This window comes from Hyperolius riggenbachi, chromosome 5, assembly GCF_040937935.1.
Source record: "Hyperolius riggenbachi isolate aHypRig1 chromosome 5, aHypRig1.pri, whole genome shotgun sequence".
Lineage (NCBI taxonomy): Eukaryota > Metazoa > Chordata > Amphibia > Anura > Hyperoliidae > Hyperolius > Hyperolius riggenbachi.
In genome coordinates this window covers 401,783,209-401,809,404 of record NC_090650.1, presented here as the reverse complement: position 1 = coordinate 401,809,404, position 26,196 = coordinate 401,783,209, and the positions used below count along the sequence as shown (strand labels likewise).

Sequence of the window (26,196 nt, the reverse complement as noted above, 5' to 3'; positions counted from 1 at the left end):
TTGACAGGAAGGGTAGTGGGGTAGTACAGCGGCATGTTTTCCTACACCCATATGCCAGGGAGCTAAAGTGATAACTTGCCCGAACAGTACTTTCTTAATAATAGACAACCGGGACTCAGTCTTTGTTGTGTAAATCTTAGTTAGATAGCAAACTACTGTCTCGGAGGGTCCGTTAGATCCGCTAGCAGTATGAAGTTCAGCACATAAAGGGAGGAGTCTTAACTTCCCGGGCTTGAGGGGTATGAAGAAGGGCGGGTAAATGTACAAAAGAGCGCCCTGATAGTCTTTCAAAAGTAACAGCCTCCATTTTAAAAGCAAAAGTCTATGCATTAATAAAGAAAAGTAATATTTGCTAATAGACTGAGAAATACGTTAACGGACTGTCCCAGGTGTAAATACCAGTGTGTTCACTTACCGGGCCGATTTTATACGAGCAGTACTTTGAAGAAGGATCACATACCGTCATTCTGGCGAACCAAACAGTTATAGTGTTGTATCAGGCAAAAAGGTACAGGTGAAAGGTGTTACTGTGCTGGGAGAGCTTCAATCCACTTTAGAGCTTCAGCAGGGGTCTCGAAGAAGAGAGTTTTCTCCCCGTCTTGTACCCGGAGCTTCGCTGGGAACAGCATGGCATATTGTATTTGTCTGTCACGTAGCTTGCTCTTCACAGACTGGAAGGATTGCCTTTGTCTCTGGGTTTCCAGGGTATAGTCCGGAAAAATCATTAGCTTAGTGTTTTGGTAGCGTAGCTCCCCCGCCTCGCGTGCAGCAGAGAGAATAGCGTCTCTGTCTTTAAAGTTCATCAATTTAAAGATTACTGGCCGTGGGAGCGCTCCAGGAGGATTCTTTTTGGTGGCCAAGCGGTGAGCCCTTTCAATAACGAAAAAGGGAGAGAAGGTGGAATCTGGCAGGAGCTGTTTGAGCAGGTTTTCTAAAAAAGCGACCATATCTGAGCCTTCTGCTTTCTCTGGGATACCCAGGACACGCAAGTTGTTTCTTCTATTTCTATTTTCGGCGTCCACAGCCCTGTTTTCCAGCTGGGAGAGACGCTGTTGAATAGCTGGAATAGCAATCCGGTGGGTTTGAACAGTATCTTCCAAATCGGAGGTGCGTTGCTCCAATTGCATGGTTCTCCCTCTAATTTTGCTTAAATCGCTTCTCAGCAGCCCTAGATTCACTTCCATGTTCTAAATTTTTTGAGTGAGGGTCGATTGGCACATTTTTATAGCTTCCAGCAACTCTGCAGAGCTAGGCATAGGAAAAACCTCTGCCACGTGTTCGGCCGGGGACTCTCCGTCATTAGTCTGCTTGCCCCTCTTAGCTGGTTTCTGCTGGGCAGGGGTGCTGGTAATATCTTCAGGGGCCTCGGTAGGCTCCTCTTTGTCTTTGTTTCTAGAGGTTTTCGGTGGCATGTCCGGGTAGGGCTGGTACCTCCTGGGGGATTTTGGAGGTCTGGCAGGCCCGCTGGTACAGTCCCAGCACTGCGGGGTAGACGCTCGGGCAGGTTCCGCTGTCCCCGCACTCTCAGCTGGCGGCTCGGCCCAAGAATCCAGTGTGGGAGAGGATGGTAGCGATGAAGCACAGGGTGGTTGCAGTTGCAGCAGTGCTAAGTATGCGTAGAAAAGAAAGTAAAGGGTGGCCAGGCAGCGGAGCTCCAAGAAACACGTCCTGCTATAGCGCCATCTTGGCCACGCCCCCAAGCATTTTTTTTATTACATTATTTTCACTAGAGTTCCTCTTTAAGGCCCCGTTTACACTTTATCAGTTGGTATGCGTTAGTGTGCGTTAGTATGCTTTAGTATGCGTTAGTGCGCGTTGGTACGTGTTTTTTTTTTCATAGCAGTGCATTGGGAAGAAGATTTCAGTTAAAACGCATTAAGTGTGAAAGATGCCATAGGAAATCATGGGCATTACTTTGAAAGTTAGTTTTCTTTCCGTTTTAACTGAGAACAACTGATTAGGTGTAAAAGGGCCCTTAGCCTATCGCATTGTTAGGGGGTGTGGTTATAGATAATGGCAGTTGGTGGCATGTGTGTTTTTTCTTGTCTTCCAGTAGTAAATATGATTACATGCAGGCTGATTGTGGATAAAACAATATGAATGAACTACATGGCCAATATCAATCATTTCTTGATCACTCCTATTTTTTAACTTGTCACTTTGCAATTGTGAGAAAACGCGGAAAAGCCGCCGCGGGTGCTCAGAGCAAGGCGGCTGTTTCCGTGTCCAATGCGGCGGATTCCGCATCTGACGCAGCGATTTGCACGCATAGGCCTACATCTGTCAGCATGGCTGAACTTTCCGCGTCCAATGCAGCGGATTCCGCATCTGACGCGGCGGTTTGCACGCATAGCCTACATCTGTCAGCATGGCTGAACGCGGAGAAACCACCGCATGCTCGGATAGCGGTGCGGCTGGTTCCGCGCCCTGCACAGCGGATACATTGCAACACATGTCTGGTGTGGCTGGGACTGATAGTCCACACAGATTCAGAAGGACGCGCGCGCGCTTGGAGAGGCAGAACTTTTATGACAGCCAGAAGGGTGTCAGCTGACCAAGCCGGTCAGCTGACAATTCAACCATTTCTGATTGGTCCAGCACTTAGGGGAGGCGCTGGAGAGCGCTATAGTATATATACTGGGTGCTGGTCACTTCACTGGTGTCTGCCGTTGCGATCACTACGTGGTAGCACTCAGACCTTTTTGTCAGTATCTGTGTATTGTTATTCTGTTATACTTCAGACTAGTTCCAGGGTGTTGATGATCAAGGAACTCACACCCAAGACTAGGGAACTGTATTACCATTCTGTTATACTTCAGACTAGTTCCAGGGTGTTGATGATCAAGGAACTCACACCCAAGACTAGGGAACTGTATTACCATTCTGTTATACTTCAGACTAGTTTCAGGGTGTTGATGATCAAGGAACTCACACCCAAGACTAGGGACCTGTATTACCATCCTGTTATACTTCAGACTAGTTCCAGGGTGTTGATGATCAAGGAACTCACACCCAAGACTAGGGAACTGTATTACCACTCTGTTATATATCAGACTAGTTCCAGGGTGTTGATGATCAATCACGGAGCTCACACCTAAGACTAGGCATTGTTATCATCTGTTATGACTTCCTGCTTTCCTGACCACTCTCTTGATCTCTGATTTGGTACTTCGCTATATCTGATACTCTGTTGCTGAACCTTGCTTGTCTTTGGATTCCGTATCTGTCTCCTGTCTCTGTATCTGATCTGTCTGGCTGTTGCCGACCTGGCCTGTCCGACCTCGAGAACTATCTCCCCTGTTTAGAGATAGTTCACAGATCTGTCAGTGACACTCCACCATTGGGGTCACTCACACTCTGGTCCTTCCCACTCTCAGCCTGACTCCTCCCCTTGGAGAGCCTCAGGCCATTGGAAGGAGCTTGTTCTTGGGCAGTATCTCTTACTGCCTGGCACCCTCTACACGGGTGCTCTCCTCAAAGTATTACTGTTGCACCAAACACTCATATTACTCAGGTGTCCAGAGGTTAGAAATATATCTGATTATCGGTGATACTGCAGATCATCAATAATCGGGTATATATCTGTATTTTCGGTGATACTGCAGATCACCGGTAATCAGATCCTCTCTGTGTTACACCGATCGTTACAGCAATGTATTTACATTCTCCCCCTTTTCGTTACTGTTTCTCTTTAACAAAAATTTCCCAGGAGTCAGATCACTCAATTGCATTGCATCTATAGATGAATTCTAGTGAGTAGGGCCAACTTTTATCTCAATTGAAGATTGAATTAGTGAATTATTTGGGTCGGAGTTGAAGGTTCTAATCCCACGTTAGCAAAATACAATAAGGGTGTTTCATACAGGCATGGTCGGAATAGCCGATTTCCGTTTCCGGCACAATTCCGCATTCCGCCATATAGAAATTCCGTTACCGTTCCATTCCGACAGTCTACCGGGTCAGTTCCGCGGAATTCCGATTTACACGGAATTCCGTCGGAAAAATTTTAAAATCTCTCTCTCTCTCTCTCTCTCTCTCTCTCTCTCTCTCTCTCTCTCTCTCTCTCTCTCTCTCTCTCTCTCTCTCTCTCTCTCTCTCTCTCTCTCTCTCTCTCTCTCTCTCTCTCTCTCTCTCTCTCTCTCTCTCTCTCTCTCTCTCTCTCTCTCTCTCTCTCTCTCTCTCTCTCTCTCTCTCTCATGCAGTAGGGAATTGCAGATTTTCAAAACAGCTTATATACCATAGCTGGGATTTGAACCCAGAACCTAGTGTGTAGCAGGTATCTGTCTTACCCTCTAGACCATGACCCACACTACATGCTAAAGCTGCCGGTAGCATAAACCATACTTCCATTATGATCAATTCGATAGAAAAAGTAGCATGAATAAGGATTTGTACTTTTTGAAAAGCATGCTTATTTATATACCATAGCTGGGATTTGAACCCAGAACCTAGTGTATAGTAGGTATCTGTCTTACCCTCTAGACCATGACCCACACTACATGCTAAAGCTGCCGGTAGCATAAACCATACTTCCATTATGATCAATTCGATAGAAAAAGTAGCATGAATAAGGATTTGTACTTTTTGAAAAGCATGCTTATTTATATACCATAGCTGGGATTTGAACCCAGAACCTAGTGTATAGTAGGTATCTGTCTTACCCTCTAGACCATGACCCACACTACATGCTAAAGCTGCCGGTAGCATAAACCATACTTCCATTATGATCAATTCGATAGAAAAAGTAGCATGATTAAGGATTTGTACTTTTTGAAAAGCATGCTTATTTATATACCATAGCTGGGTTTTGAACCCAGAACCTAGTGTGTAGTAGGTATCTGTCTTACCCTCTAGACCATGACCCACACTACATGCTAAAGCTGCCGGTAGCATAAACCATACTTCCATTATGATCAATTCGATAGAAAAAGTAGCATGATTAAGGATTTGTACTTTTTGAAAAGCATGCTTATATACCATAGCTGGGATTTGAACCCAGGACCTAGTGTGTAGTAGGTATCTGTCTTACCCTCTAGACCAGGGGTCCCAAACATTTTGGGTTGAGGGCCGGGTCAACATACTTCAGACCGCTGGTGGGCCGGAGTAAACATAAAATGATGTAGAAGTCTTTGCGGACCAGACAGTGAAGCATACCCAGGTGACAATCTGCAAGGCCAATTGGACAGCAGTGTCACCTGATGTGGAATTTGATTGGAAACCAGCAAAATTTCTGCTTTCTGGCTTCCTAATGTGGATGGGGGGTGCTGCACTGCTATTCCATATGTGGACCACCAATATTTAAAGATGTAGCTGACTGCATTTATAAGCAAAACATTTTCTGTGTGGGGGGCCGGTAAGAAAGCCTTAGGGGGCCACATTCGGCCCGCGGGCCTTAGTTTGAGGACCACTGCTCTAGACCATCAACCACACTCAGGGCCAGGCTTTAGCATGTAGTGTGGTCAGAGGTGGGACAAGGTCCTTCAGCACCCAAGGCTGAGACAGCAAAGTGCGCCCCCCCCATCCCTCCCACCCCAGCTGTCACACACTGATTTGCTTATTACACTAAGAGGTGCCCCAGCCCCCCCCCCCCCCCCACCCCCAACACCTTAATCTCTACTTATCTGGCTTGCTGTCGCTGCCATGTATCACCTTTTCTTATTTCTTTCTGCTTCAAACACAATTGGGAATGACAGCTGAATGAATTGTGCACCCCCTCCTACACTGCGCCCTGAGGCTGCAGCCTCTCCAGCCTCAGCCTTACTAGTGGTAAGACAGATACCTACTTCCATGCAGTGTGGTTCATGGTCTAGAGGGTAAGACAGATACCTACTACACACTAGGTTCTGGGTTCAAAACCCAGCTATGGTATATAAATAAGCATGCTTTTCAAAAAGTACAAATCCTTAATCATGCTACTTTTTCTATCGAATTGATCATAATGGAAGTATGGTTTATGCTACCGGCAGCTTTAGCATGTAGTGTGGGGTCATGGTCTAGAGGGTAAGACAGATACCTGCTACACACTAGGTTCTGGGTTCAAATCCCAGCTATGGTATATAAGCTGTTTTGAAAATCTGCAATTCCCTACTGCATGAGATGGATGGGAGAGAGAGAGAGAGAGAGAGAGAGAGAGAGAGAGAGAGAGAGAGAGAGAGAGAGAGAGAGAAGAGAGAGAGAGAAGAGAGAGAGAGAGAGAGAGAGAGAGAGAGAGAGAGAGAGAGAGAGAATCAGGTATTGCTGCCAGGGATGAGGGAAACTACGCCAGTGCGAATTACACTTCGTAGTTTGCATCTATGCATCGTAGTTTGCATCTACGCATCGTAGTTCGTAGGTGAAGTTTCATAACTACGCTCAAAAATGTACACGTAGCGAAGTACCACTACGCGTAGCTTATGCCCATTATGCATAGTTAACATGTGTATTGCATAGTGAACTACAAATGCGTTACTTGCGGTTAATTTTCTATGTGCGATTGTATGCTTACAAATTTACGCATTGGAAAGGGGAATGTACACATAGAAGAGTTCCCAGTGTAAACATTTAAAGAGGAATTAATGCGTAAAATTTTCTGCATAAGCATCCGCATACACTATGCTTCGCCCTACGCGTATTTGCGGATTTTAACGCGTAGTCTACAAAATGCATACGAAGCAAATATTTGATTTCGAAGCCGTAGATTGGCGAAGCGTATTGCGTAAAACTACACGTAGTTCCAGCGTAGCGAAGTTGGCTGACTACGACCATCCCTGGTTGCTGCTTACAGTGAAGACTTGCTGCAGGTTTCTATTGGAGTGATAACAAATGGTTACTGCTGCTTGGCCAGGAGGTGGATTTCCTCAGTTTTTCCACCTCCCAGTACAACACTGGGTGGTGCTGTAGATGGGAAACATGGGGGGATGTGTGACAATACAGCATTGATGCAGATGCAACCACTGCAAAGGCGTGGGGGTGCTCCTCACCTGTATAGAGATATATGTTGCATTCAGGACTGTGGTTTGGAAGATGGGTGCAGATCCTGCTGATGAGGAGTTAGCTGTCAGGTTTCTTAGCTCCAGAATACCATAAATGAGCAGTTTGTTCAGAAAGGGAATAGCCACATCTGCTATAATCCACTTGCCTGAAATAAAGGAAATAGAAACCCTGAACAACCCAGTAAAAGTTGCAGCTGAACACTAAGAAGACTCAGAGGGGAATCATGACATATTTAACCCTTCAGCAGCCAATTTATTTAGAGGCTTGCAAGTGCTCCAGGCCAAATTATTATTTTTATTTCTTATTTGTTACATATTCAAGCTTCTACGGTAATTAGTACTGCCGTAATGTGTATTTATGGCCACTTGTCGCGAGGGGGCAGTGTGAGACAATAACATAGGAAACTGCTTTGAGTTTCTATACCCTCTGCTCTGCAGAGAGAGATCAAACCATTCCAAGAATTTACAGCACAACTAGTTCTGCAGAATAAAGTCAAAAGCAGTGCATTTATCTCTAGAGATGGCCTGAACTGTTCACCGGCACACAGTTCCCGGCGACTTTCCGCTGTTGGCTAACTCCGAAGATTTGGCGTGTTCAACCCGCCCCCTATACATCATTACGAAGCCACACTTCAACCCCTTACCTCACAGTCAGCAAACACCTGACAGCCAATCCGCCTACACTCCCTCATGGACCCCCCCCCCCCCCCATTAAAAAGCAGTTGCGGTAGCCATATTGGATTCATTCTCTGCTGGCTGCTGACTGTTCGTGAGAGCAGGGTCAGACTTGCTGCAGATAGGTAGGGAAAGCATTAGCTAGACCTTTGTTCTTGTTCCTCACTCACTACTTGCCCAAATACCCCTTTTAAGGGCTAGCACATCGGTCTCCTGTTTTATATTTTGTGTGCCACTCCACAGCCCACCAACACCCAGAGCTGCACACACTACTGCTATTGTGGCCACATTACGTTGCAGGCCCAGTACCACTCCAGTGCATTATTTCTAGGAATATACTGTGATTTCTGCCCTTTATCCTCCCTGGCGGTAAGCCCGTGCTGAGCACAGGCTATGCCGCCGGGAGGCACCGCTCAGGCCCCGCTGGGCCGATTTGCATAATTTTTTTTTGCTGCACGCAGCTAGCACTTTGCTAGCTGCGTGCAGTGTCCGATCGCCGCTGCTACCCGCCGATCCGCCGCTATACGCGCCGCCGCAGCTGCCCCCCCTCCCAGACCCCGTGCGCTGCCTGGCCAATCAGTGCCAGGCAGCGCCGTGGGGTGGATCGGAGTCCCCTTTGACGTCACGACGTCGATGACGTCGGTGACGTCATCCCGCCCCGTCGCCATGGCGACGGGGGAAGCCCTCCAAGAGATCCCGTTCTTTGAACGGGATCTCTTGATCTCCGATCGCCGGCGGCGATCGGAGGGGCTGGGGGGATGCCGCCGAGCAGCGGCTATCATGTAGCGAGACCTCGTCTCGCTACATGAAAAAAAAAAAAATTAAAAAAAAAAACGTATTTGCTGCCCCCTGGCGGATTTTTACAAACCGCCAGGAGGGTTAAGGATTAAAACCCCACTCTGCGTCAACTCTATAATTTTTGGTAGGACTTTTGGCATGGATCCCCTCTCCGGCATGCCACAGTCCAGATAAGTGTTAGGTAAAATGGTTCTGGGGAAACAGGTTGAGACGGCTGGTACTATGTATGATTACAACTTAATGATATGCTATTTTGGATAACGTGAAGACTGTGATTATGTTTCATTAAAATTTCCTGCCTTACCTTACCCTTCCTTCCTCCCTTCCCCTCTCTTTATCCCTCCCCTTTCCTCAAATCCTTCTCGGATCCATCTCACAGGCATGATGTGGTGTTCCCACCCGTGAGATCCCCGAGACTTGTCCCCTTTCCCCTCCCCTCCCCCCCCCCCTATTCACCCTCCTCTGTGACCCTTATAGCTTTCCCTCCCCCTCCCACTGAATAAAGTTAAAAACACTTGGGTTTAGTAAAATCTCTCAGTATACAATGGTATATTTAAAAGAGTCTAAGAATTAATCCTGTCGAAATAACAATGCTATTTTATGCAATTACTGATATGTTCATTCATGATATGTGATATTAGTTTCTCTGCTTTTCCCCCAAGGGGGATTTAATGTTTGTACAACAAATGTTATCATTGTAATATTATTTTGTGATTAATAAACACCCTTGAAATGAAACAACTTTTCCATCACTTTTGTGGCCAAAAACAGTCCCTCTAAGTTTTAACATTTGCCTGCCCATTGAAGTCTAGAGCGGTTCGCCCGGTTTGCATACATGATTTTGCGAACCCAAAATTTGATGTTCGCGACATCTCTACTTACCTCCAACGAGACAACTCTTGAAACTGCTGAGTTAAGTGGATTCAGTTGCAGTAAAGCATACTTTTATGTACCATGTGCTTTACTGTATGTAACACAGTGTACATGTTACGCACACTCTTCCTTTACATTGCAATCCTGTTTTTCAGGATGTGCAATGTAATGTACAAAATGTGACAGCAGCTTTAGGCCTGGGAACCAGTGGTGGCACTTTGCAATGGATTGCAATTTGTCCTGGATTTTCATCATGGGAAGTTTGCAATTTTGACTGCCATTCCCTGAGCTATCACAATTTGGTTCTGCCGCCACTGATACGATGTCTCCCATTATGCTGCATGCAGCTATTTGTAATTGCCCCACGATCACAACGCTGCAAGTGGAACCAAGCCCATAGGGTTCCACTGTTGCCGTGCTTTGCGGGTCTGCAGGTGCTGCGAAAGCACTGATAATGGGTCCCAGCCAGGCCTAAGTCAATGCAAGCACACAAAATACATTAAGACTCTATGCCTGCGATGGCTAACCTTGGCACTCCAGCTGTAGTGGACCTACAAGTCCCATGAGGCATTGCAATACTCTGACAGCTCTGAGCATAACTCGGGGAAGCAGAGGCATGATGGGATTTGTAGTTTTGTCACAGCTGGAGTGCCAAGGTTAGCCATCACTGCTCTATGCAGTCTTTTGTCCTATTACAACACTTGACTTTACACTATTCCTCCATCTCTGTTTCAATGTGCAGCAGTCTATCTCCAACTATGTTCCATGTGCACCACCCCAATTCCATTCTATGTTGCTGCCATGCAATACACATTCAGCCCCTTCAATTCTATATGCATTCCCCTTTACTACAAGTTAAAGTGAACCTGAAGTGACATGTGACATGATGAGATAAACATATCCACGCATAATACTAGCTGTACTAATAAAACTGGCCTCAATTCTGGTAACTATGTGAGGTAAATATTTGTTTGTAGGTAAAATACCTCATGCGGTATTTCCCTCTTTTTTTAACAATTCTGAAAGAATTTTCTCCATTTCAGAACATGAGGTAAAATATGAGGTAAAACATGAGGTGAATGCATAAAGTGAGGTAAAACATGAGGTATTTCAGCGGTAAGCATGCAGTAAATAAATAATAGTAGTCTTTAATTCTCTTCCATAAGTTAGGATAGTCTTTGGAAGGTGTGGGGGGTGGGGGGGAGGTGTATGTGATTATGTAGCAACCTATGAGAAGTATATTTCTAGGCATCCCTATTAAAAAAAAAATCCAGTAAATATTTGGAGTTTTATTTCTAGTATTCATTTCAATTACACAGCCTAAATAGGAACTCCACTAAAACAGCAATAGGAACTCACCTAAAAACTGCAAAATGCATATAAATTGACTTTACCTCCAGGTACAGGCAGGTCGTAAACTGATCAGTAAATTATGTGCTAATGTGCCCCCTAATTTCCATAATAATAGCTATTTTCGGTAAAATTAATGCAAATTACCTCACGAATTACCTCATAATTTACCTCATGAGGTAAAACATGACTAAAACCTACCAGAATTGCTAAATGTCACTACCTCATGAGGTAAATTACCTCTGGTAATTTGTTTGATAACGCTACCAGAATTGAAGCCATTGTGTGAAGTCTCTTTATGGTTTCAAGTGCAGAGATCTCTCACATGCAGCGAGCCAGAAACCAGAGAACGAAGTGGGCATGTAGTCCACTTATATGGGATAAGGTGCAGTGGTAAGGAGCTTCACCCAGCAAGAGCCTAGCCACCTCCCCACTTCAGCCAGGCCAAGACCCAGTACACTGTGATGTGATGCTACCTGCCTGCCTCTCACCTTTCCCAGCCAGCACCTTGATGCTCTCTCTCACCCACTCTAGCCAGCATCTGGATGCTACCTCCCACCCACTCACCCCCAAGCCAGCACCTAGATGCTACCTCCCACCCACTAACATCTTCCCCAACCAGCTATCACCCAGATACTTCATAGGATTTGTTTTAGCACCCCCCTTTGAGGATCCTCTGCACGGCCCTGCGTACTACACATACAATTCATTATCTCATACGTTCATTTTTTGCTTCACATTCGCTTTAAGAAGCCTCTCTAACCATTCACAGTGTTCTTCCAGCAGCACAATGACAGGTTACATTATAAGAATGCACAGTTATTTGCATAAAACGTAACATTTACTACCTGCAGGGATGACAACATTGGATCCATTAGTGGGGACGGTGTAATTGTTCTCTGGAGATGATAGCCAGAAGGAGACATTCGACCAATAACTGCAGACAAAACAATAGAGACTTTCACTGGCATATAATAGTAAAAGAGAAATGGAGTTTCCATCAAAATTGTCCTCCAGACAATCCTCCTTTAGGGCAGACTGTAAAAAAAGAACATTTTACTGAATGCAATAATTTTCAAATCGTTTAAACCCCTGATAGCAAAAACTACAAAGACAATATGTGGGGCTGATGCAAGAAAGGCTGGTAAACTTGCTGAGCTCAGGCAGTGCAGGACAATTTTACCAGCACTAATACCAGGGAATCAACACCTGTTACAGTTAGCATCACATTATAGCAATGCGCGCTTTATCCTGGTAAGACGCACGGTAGGGGTGGTCGGACCAGGCAATGTCTGTTTCCCATTCTGATGGTTTTCCGATTTCTGCCGATTACCCATTTTGTGGATTTTATTACCAAGGAATGTCTTTTTTTTTTTTTTTTTCATTTGGGTTAATAAAATTAGTTAATTTAAAAAAATTGATCCATTTAAAAAGAAAAAGATTTTTTTCAGAAATCCGTACATCTGAGATACACTCCTGAATTCGCCGAATGGCTAAAATTCTTCCACTTTCTCTGATTGGCCAAATATTTCCAAGTCAGAAGTATTGGACCAATCAGAAAAATGTATTATTTTTCCGCTGAAAATGGATTACCAATAGTTGACTGGAAAGTATTGGACCAATCAGAGGATGCTGAATTTTTAAAAGGTAATCGAAATAACATGGACGTTTTAGACCAATCACAAGACTCAGAAATACTCGTCAATATCCGAGTCTTGTGATTGATCTAAAATCACAGCACTAATCTGATTTTTGCAGAGAAATTCTGTGTTCACTAGATGGTCCAATGCTACCGAGCTCTGTGATTGGACTAAAATGTTCAAGTTGTAGTAATATGGCATTTCCACACAAATCCGATTTCCGATACCATTTTCCGATTTCCAACTACTGCTGCAGTAAGTTGATTTCTGATCACAAATTTGCCATTTATGGGCACATAAATGGCAGATGAAATTCAATGTTGAAAAATGTAAAGCCATGCATTTTGGTTGTACCAACTGTCTAGCACCATACAAAATAAATGGAATGCAGATGGGGACATCAAACTTGAGACAGACTCAGGAGTACTTGTTGATAACAAGCTAAATAATCGTATTCAATGCCAGGTGGCTACAGCTAAAGCAAATAAAATTTGGGGATGCATTAAAGGGGTTCTGTGGGGGTTCCTGAGGAGAAAAACTGCCACTTACCTGGGGCTTCTATCAGCCCCCTGCAGTGGTAATGTCCCACGCCGTCCTGCTCCCATCTGCCGTTCCCCGCAGCCGGCACTGGGCTATTATTCGTCTGTCACACAGACGAATAATGCGCGTTGCCGTGCCTCCGCTCGCGTCATCTGAGGCTTACTGCGCAGGCGCAGTACAACGGAGCCTTGTACTGTGCTTGCGCAGTAAGCTTCCGATGACGCAGTCGGAAGCGAGCGGGTGCGCGGCCACTGTAGCGCAGCCGCAGTTCGATCCCATGCCGCTTAGACCGGGGCCGGCGGCGGAGAACAGCAGATGGGAGGAGGATGGCGTGGGACATTACCGCTGCACGGGGCTGATAGAAGCCCAAGGTAAGGGTCTGTTTTTCTCCTCAGAAACCCCTAACAGAACCCCTTTAAAGGAGAAATAAAAACGTGGGATGCTAGCATAATATTGCCCGTTTAACTCTCTAGTAAGGCCACATCTGGAATATAGAATTCAGTTCTGGGCACCACATTACAGGAAATATACTGCAGTCTTTTAGAGCAGGTGAAGAGACAAGAAACAAAATTGATAACGAAGGATGGAAGGTCTCTCTTACCAAGAAAGGTTAGATAAACTTGGTTTATTTAGTCTTTAGAAAAGACGCGGTAGAGGAGATCTAATTAACATGTATAAATACATCAGAGGGCAATATAAAAGCTTGGCAGGCTTTTTGTCCCTATGCTTTCACAAAGGACTAGAGGACATGATCTGCCCATGGAGGAAAAAAGTTTTAGCCAGTTATTTAGGAAAGAGTTCTTTATAGTAAAAGTGATTCAAATGTGGAATGTATTGCAACAGGAAGTAGTCATGGCAAATTCGATATCTGTGTTTAAGAGGGGCTAAGATGCTTTTATTGCATTGAAAGAAATCTATGGCTATAATTACTACGTAATTCCCAGTGGTGTTGATCCAGGTAATTTATCTGATTGGCATTTGGAGTCTGGATTTTTTTTTTTCCTATTGGGTCTAATTGGACCATGCCTTGTAAGGTTTTTTCGCATCCCTCATGATCAACAGGGATATGTGAGGGTGCAGGCTGGTGTTGTACTTTATTTTCTGGTAGAACTCAATGGACATATGTATTTTTTTTTAACCCAAATAACTATGTAACTATATGTAACTCATAAATTGGATTTCCGTAGAAATTTTCCGACCATCTCTAACACATGGCAGGAATAGTGTAAATGGTGCTTCTCCCCTGGGATTAGCACTGATAAGATTCTTCAGGTTACCCCATGTAGAGAAGGACTGGTTAAAAACACAGTTGGTAAAAGGTAAGAACCATCAGATTAAAAAAACTTACTGCAAGAGACAACTTTATTGTAATAAAGGCCCATATGCAATTAATTTTTTCTCCTGGGAGATCATTTTTCTTCTTCTTTAAAATTAATTTTCAACACTTTGCAAGTTAAAAAGCACTAAAAAGTAGGTGAAAAATTACTATCAAGTTTTTGAGTATTTTATTGCTTGCTAGTTAGCAACTTCTGCCACGCTTTTCTACGTCCCTGTTTATAAACACATGTATACACATGTAAACACTTGGTACTGTTTTCTATTTTTTTTTTAAAAAGGAGTTAGTATAGCACAATCTTGTAGCCAAAAAGTAAAACTACTTCCAAATACACCATTATACTGTACACTTACCATAGAAAAATTAAATACATTTTCATTATTTTTTAACTCCTTCACCGCTAACCCAAAATAAAATATTATCATCATACATTGTACTAGGAGCACAATTTAAACATTGTAATAGCCGGGACAAATGGGCAAATAAAATGTCTCTGTTTTATCTACAATAACACATTTTATTTTTAAACTACAATGGTTGAAAGCTGAGAAATGGTGATTTTTTTTCTTCCTTTTCCCTGTCAAATGCATATAAAATAATATAATTCTTAGCATAAAGTACTGGTGAAAGAAAGCCCAGTTGTCCCACAAAAAAATAATATATAGATCATTGCAGTGTAATAATTAGCGATAAAGTTGTTACCAAATGAATAGGAAGAGCTTTTGAAGGGGAAAAACCTGTGGTAGAAAAGTGGTTAAAAAGCATTATATTGGCAAATCTGAAAATATCACCTTGGAGAAAACTAAAGGAGAAGAAGTTAATTGCATATGGACCAGTAATTGAAAAAGTACAAAAAAAAAAATAGGTGAAAAGGTTCTATCAAAATTATTCTGAGTATTTCTTGCTTGTTGGTGGCTTATAAGGCATTTTATTTAAAAATTGTAAAAAATGACCTAGGAGAAAGCTCAGGTGAAAAAGTTAATTGAATATGAGCTAAAGATGTTATAGTGCACTGTACTCTCGAACAAGTGTACATTTTATATGTATGTATAAACATGTATTTTAAATGTTGCAGTTTTCAATAAAAATCAGCCCTTTAAATCAGCTTAAACAAGGGCAGGGTGGGTTTCTGGGCCATATTTATATACTGTATGTTTTTTCTTTGGATGAGTTTTCATTTGCATTTATGGATGCAGAGACAAACTATGTTCACAACAAATATTGTTGGAAGATTTCCTTAACTAATGCATTGATCTCCAATCTTTTTAAAGAGAGTCTGAAGCGAGAATAAATCTCGCTTCAGACCTCATAGTTAGCAGGGGCATGTGTGCCCCTGCTAAACTGCCGATATCCCGCGGCTTAACGGGGGTCCCTGATCCCCCAAATCCCCTCGGTGCAGCGGGGGAGCGCTTCCTGGTTGGGGCAGGGCTAACCGCCGCAGCCCTGCCCCACGCGCGTCTGCCAGCGCGTATCTCCGCCTCTCCCCCGCCCCTCTCAGTCTACCTTCACTGAGAGGGGCGGGGGAGAGGCGACGATGCGCCGCTGATAGACGCGACTGGAGGCAGGGCTGCGGCAGTTAGCCCTGCTTCCAGGAGCGACCAAGTCTGCGACCAAGTGTTGCAGTGGGGGGTTTGGGGGTGAAGGGACCCCCGTTAAGCGGTGTGATAGCGGCGGTTTAGCAGGGGCACACGTGCCCCTGCTAACTTTGAGCTCTGAAGCGAGATTTAGTCTCGCTTCAGAGTCTCTTTAAGTCCAGTATAAGGGCCTCAAGATCATGGACATCCAATATTGGCTTTCAATGTTGTCCCTATTGTTCAGAAACGTCTCTGGATTCCCTGAATCTTTTCATGATATTATGTACAGTAGATGATGAGATCCCCAAATTATTTGCAATTTCACACAGAGGGACATTTTTCTTTAATTGTTGCTTTATTTGCACACAAAGGTCTTTATTCAATTAACTTTTTCTCCAGGATTTTCTACCAGGAGATAATTTTTCATATTATCTAAAATTAACTTTTCAGCAATTAGCAATTGAAAAAGTACTAAATAGTAAGTAAAAAAGTAATATCAAACTTATTTTGAGAATTTTCTTGCATGTTGGGAGGTTAACAGGTTTTTTATTGATACATTTTAAAAATATCTCCTTGGAGAAAACTCAGGAGAAAAGTTTTTATGGGCCAAAGTGTTGTACACCTGCCCATCAAGAGAATCAGACTTAAAGTGAACCTCCGGACTAAAAATCGACTCAGCAGCACTAAAAAGGCTTTGTGTTTCTTTAACAGTTTCACAGCATCAGAACTTTGTTTCTCTTATACAAACCTCATTTTTAGCTGCACAGAAGAAAACTGCCCGGGCTTTTTTCCCCTGATGCTGTGCAAAGCATGATGGGATTTCTGATTTTGTTGTTCTCGTTCTGCTGTTTTGGTGCAATTTTTTTTTTTGTTACATTTTGAATTTGACATTTGAAGCCTAGCGTGTGCAGCTGGGAGGGGTAATCAGGTCACAGGACAGTTGGAACTGTGTCTCATGCTCCCTGTCACCTCCTTTCAACCAAAAAGATGGCTGCCCCCATGACAAAGATGGCAGCCCCCATGAATCACAAACATTTGCCTGTTCTTTTAAAACAGGGTGGGTAAAAGATTATATTACCTATCTATTCTAATTAACATAACTAATGTAAGTTGATGACAGTATGTTTGTTTAGGCTGAAGTTCCCCTTTAAAGGGTAACAGAAGTAAGAAGAAAATGGAGGCTGCCATATTTATTTCCTTTTAAACATTTAACTGTGTTGTTGGCAACAAGTTTAAAATTATCATTATCTTCATGAAATTGTAACATCGGTCAGTTAAAACATTCAGCATGTTGCCTTTGTACAATTTCAACTAAATATAGATTTGCATATTTGCAAACTATTGCCTTCGGTTTTTACCTGAACTAAAACAAGAAAAGTCAAAATAAACATACATACGTCGTACTTACCTCCCGCGTAGTCTACCCATCAATCTTTCTCCTCTCCCGCATCCTGTTGGTCCACTGTGAATGATGGAATTCTCCGTCCTCCATTTTAAAAATGGCAATGACCCCATAACAGCTTCCTGGTCAGCACTCCATGAACCGGTAATATTGCTTGAGCCATATGGGAATCATGGACATTACTTTTCACATCAGTTGTGCTTTAGTTATACGAACAGCAACTGATATAGTGAAAAATGGCACTAAGGCCTTCAGCTTCCGGAGAGACAGGTCTGACAAGATATTTTAAGGACTGGAAGGAATCCAGTAGAAGTAAATGGTGAATTTTTGAGAGGAATTGATGGCAAGGTAGGTATGTAATATGCATTTGCACGTACATCATGTGTTTATTTTAAATTATTTTACTCATTTAAGGTACCCTTTAAGTTTTACAGTCCACTTTTTTTTCTGGGGGAAATTTGGATTATATGCTATGCAGGAGCAGAATCGCTGTGCATTTGTTTAGTGAACCAAAATAACCCATAGTATTTGTTCAGTGGTTGATTTGTTGATGCTGTTTTTTAGATTTGTCCTGCAATCCTTGTACCACAGCAGCACCTAGAGTTTTTACCGAGAGTCTTTGCATCTTTTGTTATTAGCACCATCACTTTACCAGTATTTATGAATATCTATTTATTAACTTATGAATTATCCATTAAGGATTGTGGACTTATCAGAAATAATATTTTAAACTATATCTTTTTAAAATTACCTGTGTAGTTCTGGCATTTCTTGTTTTAAATAAATTTTTCTGGTATACCGGTATATATTTACGTAGTTAAATAGTTACATAGTTATTTGGGTTGAAAAAAGACATACGTCCAACGAGTTCAACCAGAGTACAAAGTACAACACCAGCCTGCTCCCTCACATATCCTTGTTGATCAATAGGAAGGCGAAAACCCCTTACAAGGCATGGTCCAATTAGCCCCAAAAGGGAAAAAAATCCTTCCCGACTCCAGATGGAAATCAGATATAATCCCTGGATCAACACCACTGGGCATCACCTAGTAATTATAGTCATGGATGTCTTTCAATGCAAGGAAAGCATCTAAGCCCCCTTTCAATGCAGATATAGGGCCTGATTCACAAAGCGGTGCAAACTTTTTTGCGGACTTTTGCGCGCGCAATTTGCCGCGATTCGCGTGATCGCAGACAATTGCGCGTGCAAAAGTCCGCGATCGTGCTAATCGCGGCAAATTGCGCACGCAAAAGTTCGCGATCACAGGAATCGCAGCAAATTGCGCGCGAAAAAGTGCGCGAAAAAGTTTGCACCGCTTTGTGAATCAGGCCCATAGAATTTGCCATAACTACTTCATGTGGCAATGCATTCCACAACTTAATCACTCTTACTGTAAAGAACACTTTCCTAAATAAATGGCTGAAACATTTTTCCTCCATGCGCAGATTATGTCCTCTAGTCCTTTGTGAAGGCCTAGGGACAAAAAGCTCATCCGCCAAGCTTTTATATTGCCCTCTGATGTATTTATATATGTTAATTAGATCCCTTCTAATGTGTCTCCTCTCTAGACTAAATAAACCTAGTTTATCTAACCTTTCTTGGTAAGTGAGACCTTCCATCCCTCGTATCAATTTTGTTACTCGTCTCTGCACCTGCTCTAAAACTGCAATATCTTTTTTGTAATGTGGTGCCCAGAACTGAATTCCATATTCCAGATGTGGCCTTACTAGAGAGTTAAACAGGGGCAATATTATGCTAGCATCTCGAGTTTTTATTTCCCTTTTAATGCATCCCAAAATTTTGTTAGCTTTAGCTGCAGCGGCTTGGCATTGAATATGATTATTTAACTTGTTGTTGATGAGTACTCCTATCCAAGTTTGATGTCCCCATCTGTATACTGTTTATTTTGTATGGTGCTAGACCAATGGTATGACCAAAATGCATGACTTTGCATTTTTCAACACTGAATTTCCTCTGCCATTTTTGTGCTCATATAACCATCCTATCCAGATCCTGTTGCAATATGACACTATCTTCCTGAGAGTTGATATTTCTGCACAATTTTGTATCATCTGCAAAAATAGCAACATTGCTTTCTACTGTATCTACTAGGTCATTAATAAATTCCTTAAAGAGCGCTGGTCCCAGTACAGACCCTGTGGGACCCCACTGCTAACTGTAATGATCCGCTCAGCTGCCTGCGCAGGCAGGCAGCTTTTTGACCACTGTTTAGGTCTGCATTCTGCAGGTCTCTGGAGGAGAGACCTTTTGTCAGTTTTGCAGCTTGCTGCTGCTGAGGAATTTGCATACGTTTGTCATGCAAATTGCCTAGCCACATCCTTTGTAGGCTTGCTCTATATATACCATGTGATTCCACAGTAAGTCGCTGGTCATAAGGGTTTGTCCTGTGAAACACTCCTGGAGTGTCAGCCTTGCTTATTGTTTGAAGATTAGCCTAGAGTAATTCCTGGGACTGCACTAGGCATCCTTGCTAGAGCTGTTAGGATTGTATTATTTGTATTGCCTGTTCTGTCTGTCTGTCGTGCTTGGATCACACTAGCCTCTAGCAGTAGCGGCTGTGGATCCTTCTGGTCTGCAATTACCTTGCTATACTTAGATCGCACTTGCTCTGGCGGAAAGAGCAGTGGATTCAGCTCGCTCTGTTTCTATACTTGGATCACACTCGCTCTGGCGGAAAGAGCAGTGGATCCTGCTAGCTATCTTGCTATAATTGGATCGCACTTGCTCTGGCGGAAAGAGCAGGGGATCGTATCTCGCACTTATCCCTGTTTTTGTGTACCTGTCTTGTCTGCTACGAACGCTTGCTGGAGGCTCGGTGAGGTAACCGCTAAGCAAGCGCTCGCGTCCTCTGTTTCATGTTTGTCTGTCAGTGGTTAGTTAGGCGTGCTTGTCTCTGTTGTGCTTAACACGCGGAGACCACGCAGAAAACGCGTTTGCTGTTGCGAATGAGTGCGGTGTTCGCGTTTAGTTAGCGTTTGTTATTTTCCTTATCTTCTCATTGTATGATTTGCTGTGCCTTTGCTACTCTCGTGCTCTGCCTTGCTGTAGCCTTGTGTCACCTCTGGCAATCGCCTCTCTCGCGATTGCGTTCCTACTTCATATCTGCTGTTGTGTATGCACCGTCGCGGGTTGGCGACTGGATTGGTGCACACACATACAATCTGTCCCTTTGCTCATTCTCATTCGCAATCGCTTCTCAGGCGATTGCTTCTCACTCGGTTTCCTCTGTTGTGTGTCCACCGTCACAGGTTGGCGACTAGATTGGTGCACACACATACATTCCTCCTCTGTGCTTATTCTGTCTTGTGTCGCTGTTAGCAATCGTCATCTCTTGCGATTGCCTTCTCACCTGATCTTCATGGTTGTGTGTTCATCGTCGCAGGGTGGCGACTAGATTGGTGGACACACATACCCTCTGTCGCTTTGATCTCTATCTTTCAGGGCTATCTTGCCCTGCGTTTCTTCCCTTCGTACAATTCCTGTCTGGCATCTGTGGCAGGGCAGAGGATCTGTTCCTCTGCACTCCACAGCTCCATCTGCCGACAGGAATCTCCCTCTACAGATGCGTTGCACCTTTTGCTGGGTTCTCTCAAATTATACGCTTGTGGAGGATTTCCGCAGTGTGTCAGAGCACATCCTGTGCGCTGACCACGGAGAGAATTCCCCAATCATTACACTAACAGTCTTCCATTTTGAGTATGATCCATTGACCACAGCTCTTTGTTTTCTTTCCATTAGCCAGTTCCCTATCCATGCACACAGACTCTTCCCCAGTCCTTGCATCCTCAACTTTTGCACCAGACTGTTGTGGGGAACAGTGTCGAAGGCCTTTGCAAAGTCCAAGTATATGACATCTACAGCATTCCCAATATCCATATTAGCATTCACTACCTCATAAAAGCTGAGCATGTTAGTCAAACCGGACCTGTCTTTAGTAAACCCTTGCTGATGCTGAAAAATAAGATTATTTTCTACTATGAAGTCTTGTATAGTATCTCTTAGTAACCCCTCAAATAGTTTGCATACAACTGATGTTAAGCTTACAGGTCTATAATAATAATAATAATTATTATTATTATTATAATAAGATAAAGGGGTTTATTGATAACTGAACTCAACTCCCTTAGGACCCGAGGATGCATACCATCCAGGCCAGATGCCTTGTCTATTTTTAATGTATTTAGTCTTGCCTTCACTTCTTCCTGCATTAAGTATTTAATATTACAATTGGAAGATTGAGACTCTTCTGCATCTGTAATTTGCAACAGTGATGTTTCCCTTGTGAAGACAGAAGCAAAGAAAGCATTTAATAACTCTGCCTTACCTTGGTCATCCACCATTGAGTTCCCAGCCTCATCCTTTAGGACACGTTCACATCATGAAACATGGATGGCTGTGCGTTCAGAAAGCAACGCGTATGAACGCACGCCATCTGCGTTTCTATGTATTGCGTGGCTGATCCCATGCACTGAAAGTGAATGAGTCAGCTTCGCGTTTTGTTAAGAAATGCATGCAGCATGTGTTCCCAGACCGCACTGGTCCAGAATGCATGCAGTGTGAACATCAGACAGTGCAGTCTATGCAATTTCTGATGTTGTGCGTGTTGGCCTCCTGCACGCGTTGACGAAATCTGGACAGCAACGCGTGCAGTGTGAACAGGGCCTTAGGAGTCCAATACAGTCAACCTTTCTTTTTTGAGTTGATGTACTTGTAAAACTTCTTTGGGTTAGATTTGATTTCCCTAGCGATTTGATTTTCAGCTTCAATCTTTGCCAGCCTAATTTCTAATTTTTACAACTTGTATTGCACTCCTTATAATTGCTTAATGCAGCCTCGGTCCCCTCCTGTTTTAGGACCTTATAGGCATTATTTTTCCACTTAATTTTATCTCTAACCTTTCCATTCATCCATAGAGACCTTTTTTTTATTCCTAAATGTTTTGTTTCCACATGGGATATATATACCTCAATATTGATTGAGAATAAGTTTAAAAGCTTGCCATTTCCCTTCAGTGTCCTTCCCTTGTCCATTATCCCAGTTCACCAAACTTAGTGCCTGGCTGAGTTGATTGAACTTTGCTTTTCTAAAATGCATAGTTTTAGTGGTCCCGCTTCCCCACGGCCTATCAGTCACCAGATCAAACGTTATCATGTTGTGATCACTATTTCCCAAATGTTCTTGAACTTGCACATTTGATACATCATCTGGTCTATTTGAATTTATCAAATACAGTAATGCATTCCCCCTAGCTGGTTTTGTTACCAATTGAGTCAGGTAACTGTCCTGTGGTGTTGCCAGAAATGTGCCGCTTTTATTAGAATGGGTAGCCTCAATACTCCAGTCAATGTCTGGAATGTCACCCATAACTATGACTTCATTTTTACTTGCAGCTTTTTCAATCTGCTGTAGTAATTGCAGTTCTGCAACTTCATGAATATGAGGTGGTCTGTAGCATACCCCAATAAGCAATTGGCAACCGTTATTTCCACCATGAATATTTGCCCAAACGGATTCCACATCTTCACAATCTTCATCCATTCTTACCGTACATGACAGCTGTAAAAGAGTTCTTAAAGGACTTAAGAGGCCGATATGGTAAAAAAAAAAAGTTAAATACTTCTTCAGTTTTATGATCGTTAGGGGTCTCCATCCGCATCCCCCCTTCCATTCCGCCGCGCTTGTAAATCAATTCCCTGACTTGTGGGGGTTCCGATCCTCGGTTCGTCCTCAGCTGCCCCACTGAAGATGGCCGCCAGGTCCAGCCGCGGCTGCGCAGTTCTCACAGCCGCAAGTGCAGCTGCGCAGCTCTAAGTCCTCCTCCAGCTCCGACCTCATTACGGCAGTCTCGCGTGCTTTATGTTCCCCTCCTCCTTTTTCCCTGTTCTATCCTTCCTATACACATTGTATCCCTCTAAATTGGCTATCCAGTCATGGCTTTTATCCATCCATGTCTCGGTTATTCCCACAATGTCAAGCCTTTGTCAATCAGAATGAACTCTAGTTCATCCATTTTATTTGCAAGGCTCTGAGCATTGGTTACCATGCACTTTATATTTTTACCACCACATTTTCCAATTTTGTTTACATGAAATGGGCTACTTGAAGTTTTACCAACCTCCTTACTCTTTAGACTGCCCCATATCCCTCTCCACCCCCCCCCCCCCCTAATGTTAGGCTCCCACTGTCTTTTTACCTCACCTTGTCTACTTGAGTCTACTTGTCTTCAGACTTTACCCTCCAGCCTCCCCCTAGATCGTAGTTTAAAATCTCCTCCAACCGTTTAGCCATCTTCTCCCCAATGCAGCTGCACCCTCCCCATTTAGGTGCAGCCCATCCTTGCTGTAGAACCTGTAACCGACTGCAAAGTTTGCCCAGTTCTCCAGGAACCCAAACCCCTTCTTCCTACATCAATTTCTCAGCCACTTATTTAACTCCCTAAGCTCCCTCTGTCTCTCAGATGTAGTGCGTGGCACTGGCAGTATTTTAGAGAACACCACCTTGGAGACTCCTTGCTTTAAGTTTATCTCCAAGTACCTGAAAATCATTTTTAACTATGCAATGTTCATTTGAAGCTACCTCATGTGTTTATTTTAAATATTTCTACTCAGTACAGGTTCTCTTTAAAGGAAACATCAGGAAAATCTAAACAAAAATGAGCTTTACTTATGGGGCTTCCTCCACCCCTGGCAGCCAATGCAGCTCCAGTCCAAGCGGGTCTCCCGGGGTCCCCTTTGTAGCAGCCGGTGACCCGGTGAGGTCGGCAGCCACTGCACATTTGTGCGATTGCGCGGCCGTGCCACTCACCAGCGTGCTCACGTGGTCGGGAGCGTCCTGTGCAGGTGCAAAAGTACTGCGCCAGCGCAGGACCCTTCTGGCTATGGGAGCGCGAGCGGTGCAGCCGCGCACTCGCACATGCGCAGTGGCTGCTGAAACTCGCCGGGTCCACGGCTGCTTCGGAGGGGGCCCTGTGAGACTCACTTGGAGTAGAGCTGCGGCGAAGAACACATAGGCTGTTAGGAGCTAGAGGAAGCCCCAGGTAAGTAAAGCTCATTTTTTAGATTTCCCTGGTGTTTTTTTTAAGTCACAGGTGACATGAGATAGTCATGTGTATGTACAGTGGGAAGCAAACAGAAACCTATTGTGTGCTCCTTTTCATCTTTCCTTGACGGAAAGAGTTCATATTCTGCTATGCTACGCACAGCTTCTCTCCAGTCGGACCCAGTCAGACTTTAGCGTCCCTCACTAATAAGGAATTACAGGTGAAGAACTGGGCTTTGAAGAGCAGGGGACATATAAAAAGGTTAAAAGTTCATATATTTGAGCTCACTGGGACACGGGACAGGCTGTCATTGAGTTGAGAAAAAAACAATAAATCTATCGTACATTTAAAAAAAAAAAATGTAAACATTACATAAAACTGTGGGATATCTAAAAGTTATTTTTAGGAGTAGAAGGATAGATACAATTGATTACTTCATCAGTTTATTTTCTTCACTTGCATGCTCAGAAAACATGTGTCCACTATTTCGATAAAAAGAATAAAAAACGTTTGCATTGCACAAACATGAATTTGTACATATGCATAGAAATGAGGAGAAGGAGGTATTATCGGCACTGCAGGTGCTTTATTCCATATAAGCATTCGATAAAACCATACACAAACAAAGTGTCACAGGAAGTCACATACCATATATAAGTAGTGCGGTGGTGCGGTGGGTGCTGGGCACAAACTGCCTGACGGCCGTTTCGCACTATGTATGCGCTTCAACGGAGGCTGCTACCTGCTATGAATTTGTACATGTTGGAATTCCGTGAATTCTAAATTTCAAGTTAATATTGTGAGAACTGGAATTCAGTAAACTCCTTGTGCTAATCCCTATTAGCCATAGGGACTATATTGGAGTGATACTCACGAATACGGTATAGGAGCCATTAGGGCTACAGTTACATAGATTGCTCAACCTATTATCAACTAGCATTGCCAAGTCCTACTCTGAGTTTGATGCTCCCAGTTATATTCTATTTAGTTTACATGGTGCTATAGCATTGATGTGGCCAATACATTTATCTATATTTAGTTTCATCTGCCATTTGACTGCAGATGATTCTAGTTCTACATAATTTTCTATAGTCTGCAAAGATGGCAACATGACTTACTTATCCATACTCTAGGTCATAAATAAATAAATTGAACAGAACTGGACTTAGTACTGAACCTTGTGGGACTCCATTGCTAAAAGTTTTCCATTTTGAGTATGATGCATTTAACACTTACATATGTAATGAAAATGAGGATTAAGAATATCCCCTTACTTACACTCACTCAAATTACAAACATTCATACATATTTAGAAAATGTGTCCTAATGTACAAAATGTATTGTACTGATTTTGATATTATATATTTTTGTTGTTATAAGTTAAAGTATTGAAGAAACTTTTGTATGAAGCACATTGAAGACAACCATAAAACATTGTTTATACGGTATGACTGAATTCAGGGCTGCCCAAAAGTAAAAAAATGTATCCACACATCAAAAACTAAGTTGGTGTAATGGTGGGTTTGAAAAAAAAAAATCAATCAATAATCAGGACAATAGAATAAAAAATTTGATTTTGTAGCATACTCACATGTACAGTCCGGAGTCTGTTGGGACAGGGCCAGGGACTGTGGCTGGACTCGAAGTAGTAGTAGTAGGGCAGCTCTTGAAGTAGCACTGGTAGGCTCTGAAATTTACATAAATGTTTGGCAAGGTTGGATCCAGCAGTCCCGCCACAGGAAGGCTGTTTTTTCCTGAGACTAAGGTAAAATAAAAAAAAGTTAGGCATTAGAATGATCTTCCTAAACTACTTGCATTGATATTTTTTTGTGCAGTGTCAAAATTCTAAAACACAGCATGTAATTATAGCCAGCCTTTAGGGTGCCGGCTTCCAGGGGCGGACATGCACAGCACAGATCGCCCTCCTGACTTCATCTAATTAGTCTGGCCCTGGCCGCATTTGTACTTAAGTCCGG

The 26,196-nt window shown here is 43.2% G+C and overlaps 1 protein-coding gene across 1 annotated transcript in view; it reads right to left on the bottom strand.

The window, feature by feature from the left end:
• The window catches only part of LOC137519140 (fibrocystin-L-like), a 328,027-nt gene that overhangs the window by 92,716 nt on the left and 209,115 nt on the right, over window positions 1-26,196 (bottom strand). The window contains exons 45-47 of the mRNA XM_068237923.1: window positions 25,812-25,980; window positions 11,516-11,604; window positions 6,960-7,117 (exon numbers count right to left, since the gene is read on the bottom strand). Coding sequence (XP_068094024.1) covers window positions 6,960-7,117; window positions 11,516-11,604; window positions 25,812-25,980 — 416 coding nt within the window. The remainder of the gene's footprint in view (window positions 1-6,959; window positions 7,118-11,515; window positions 11,605-25,811; window positions 25,981-26,196) is intronic.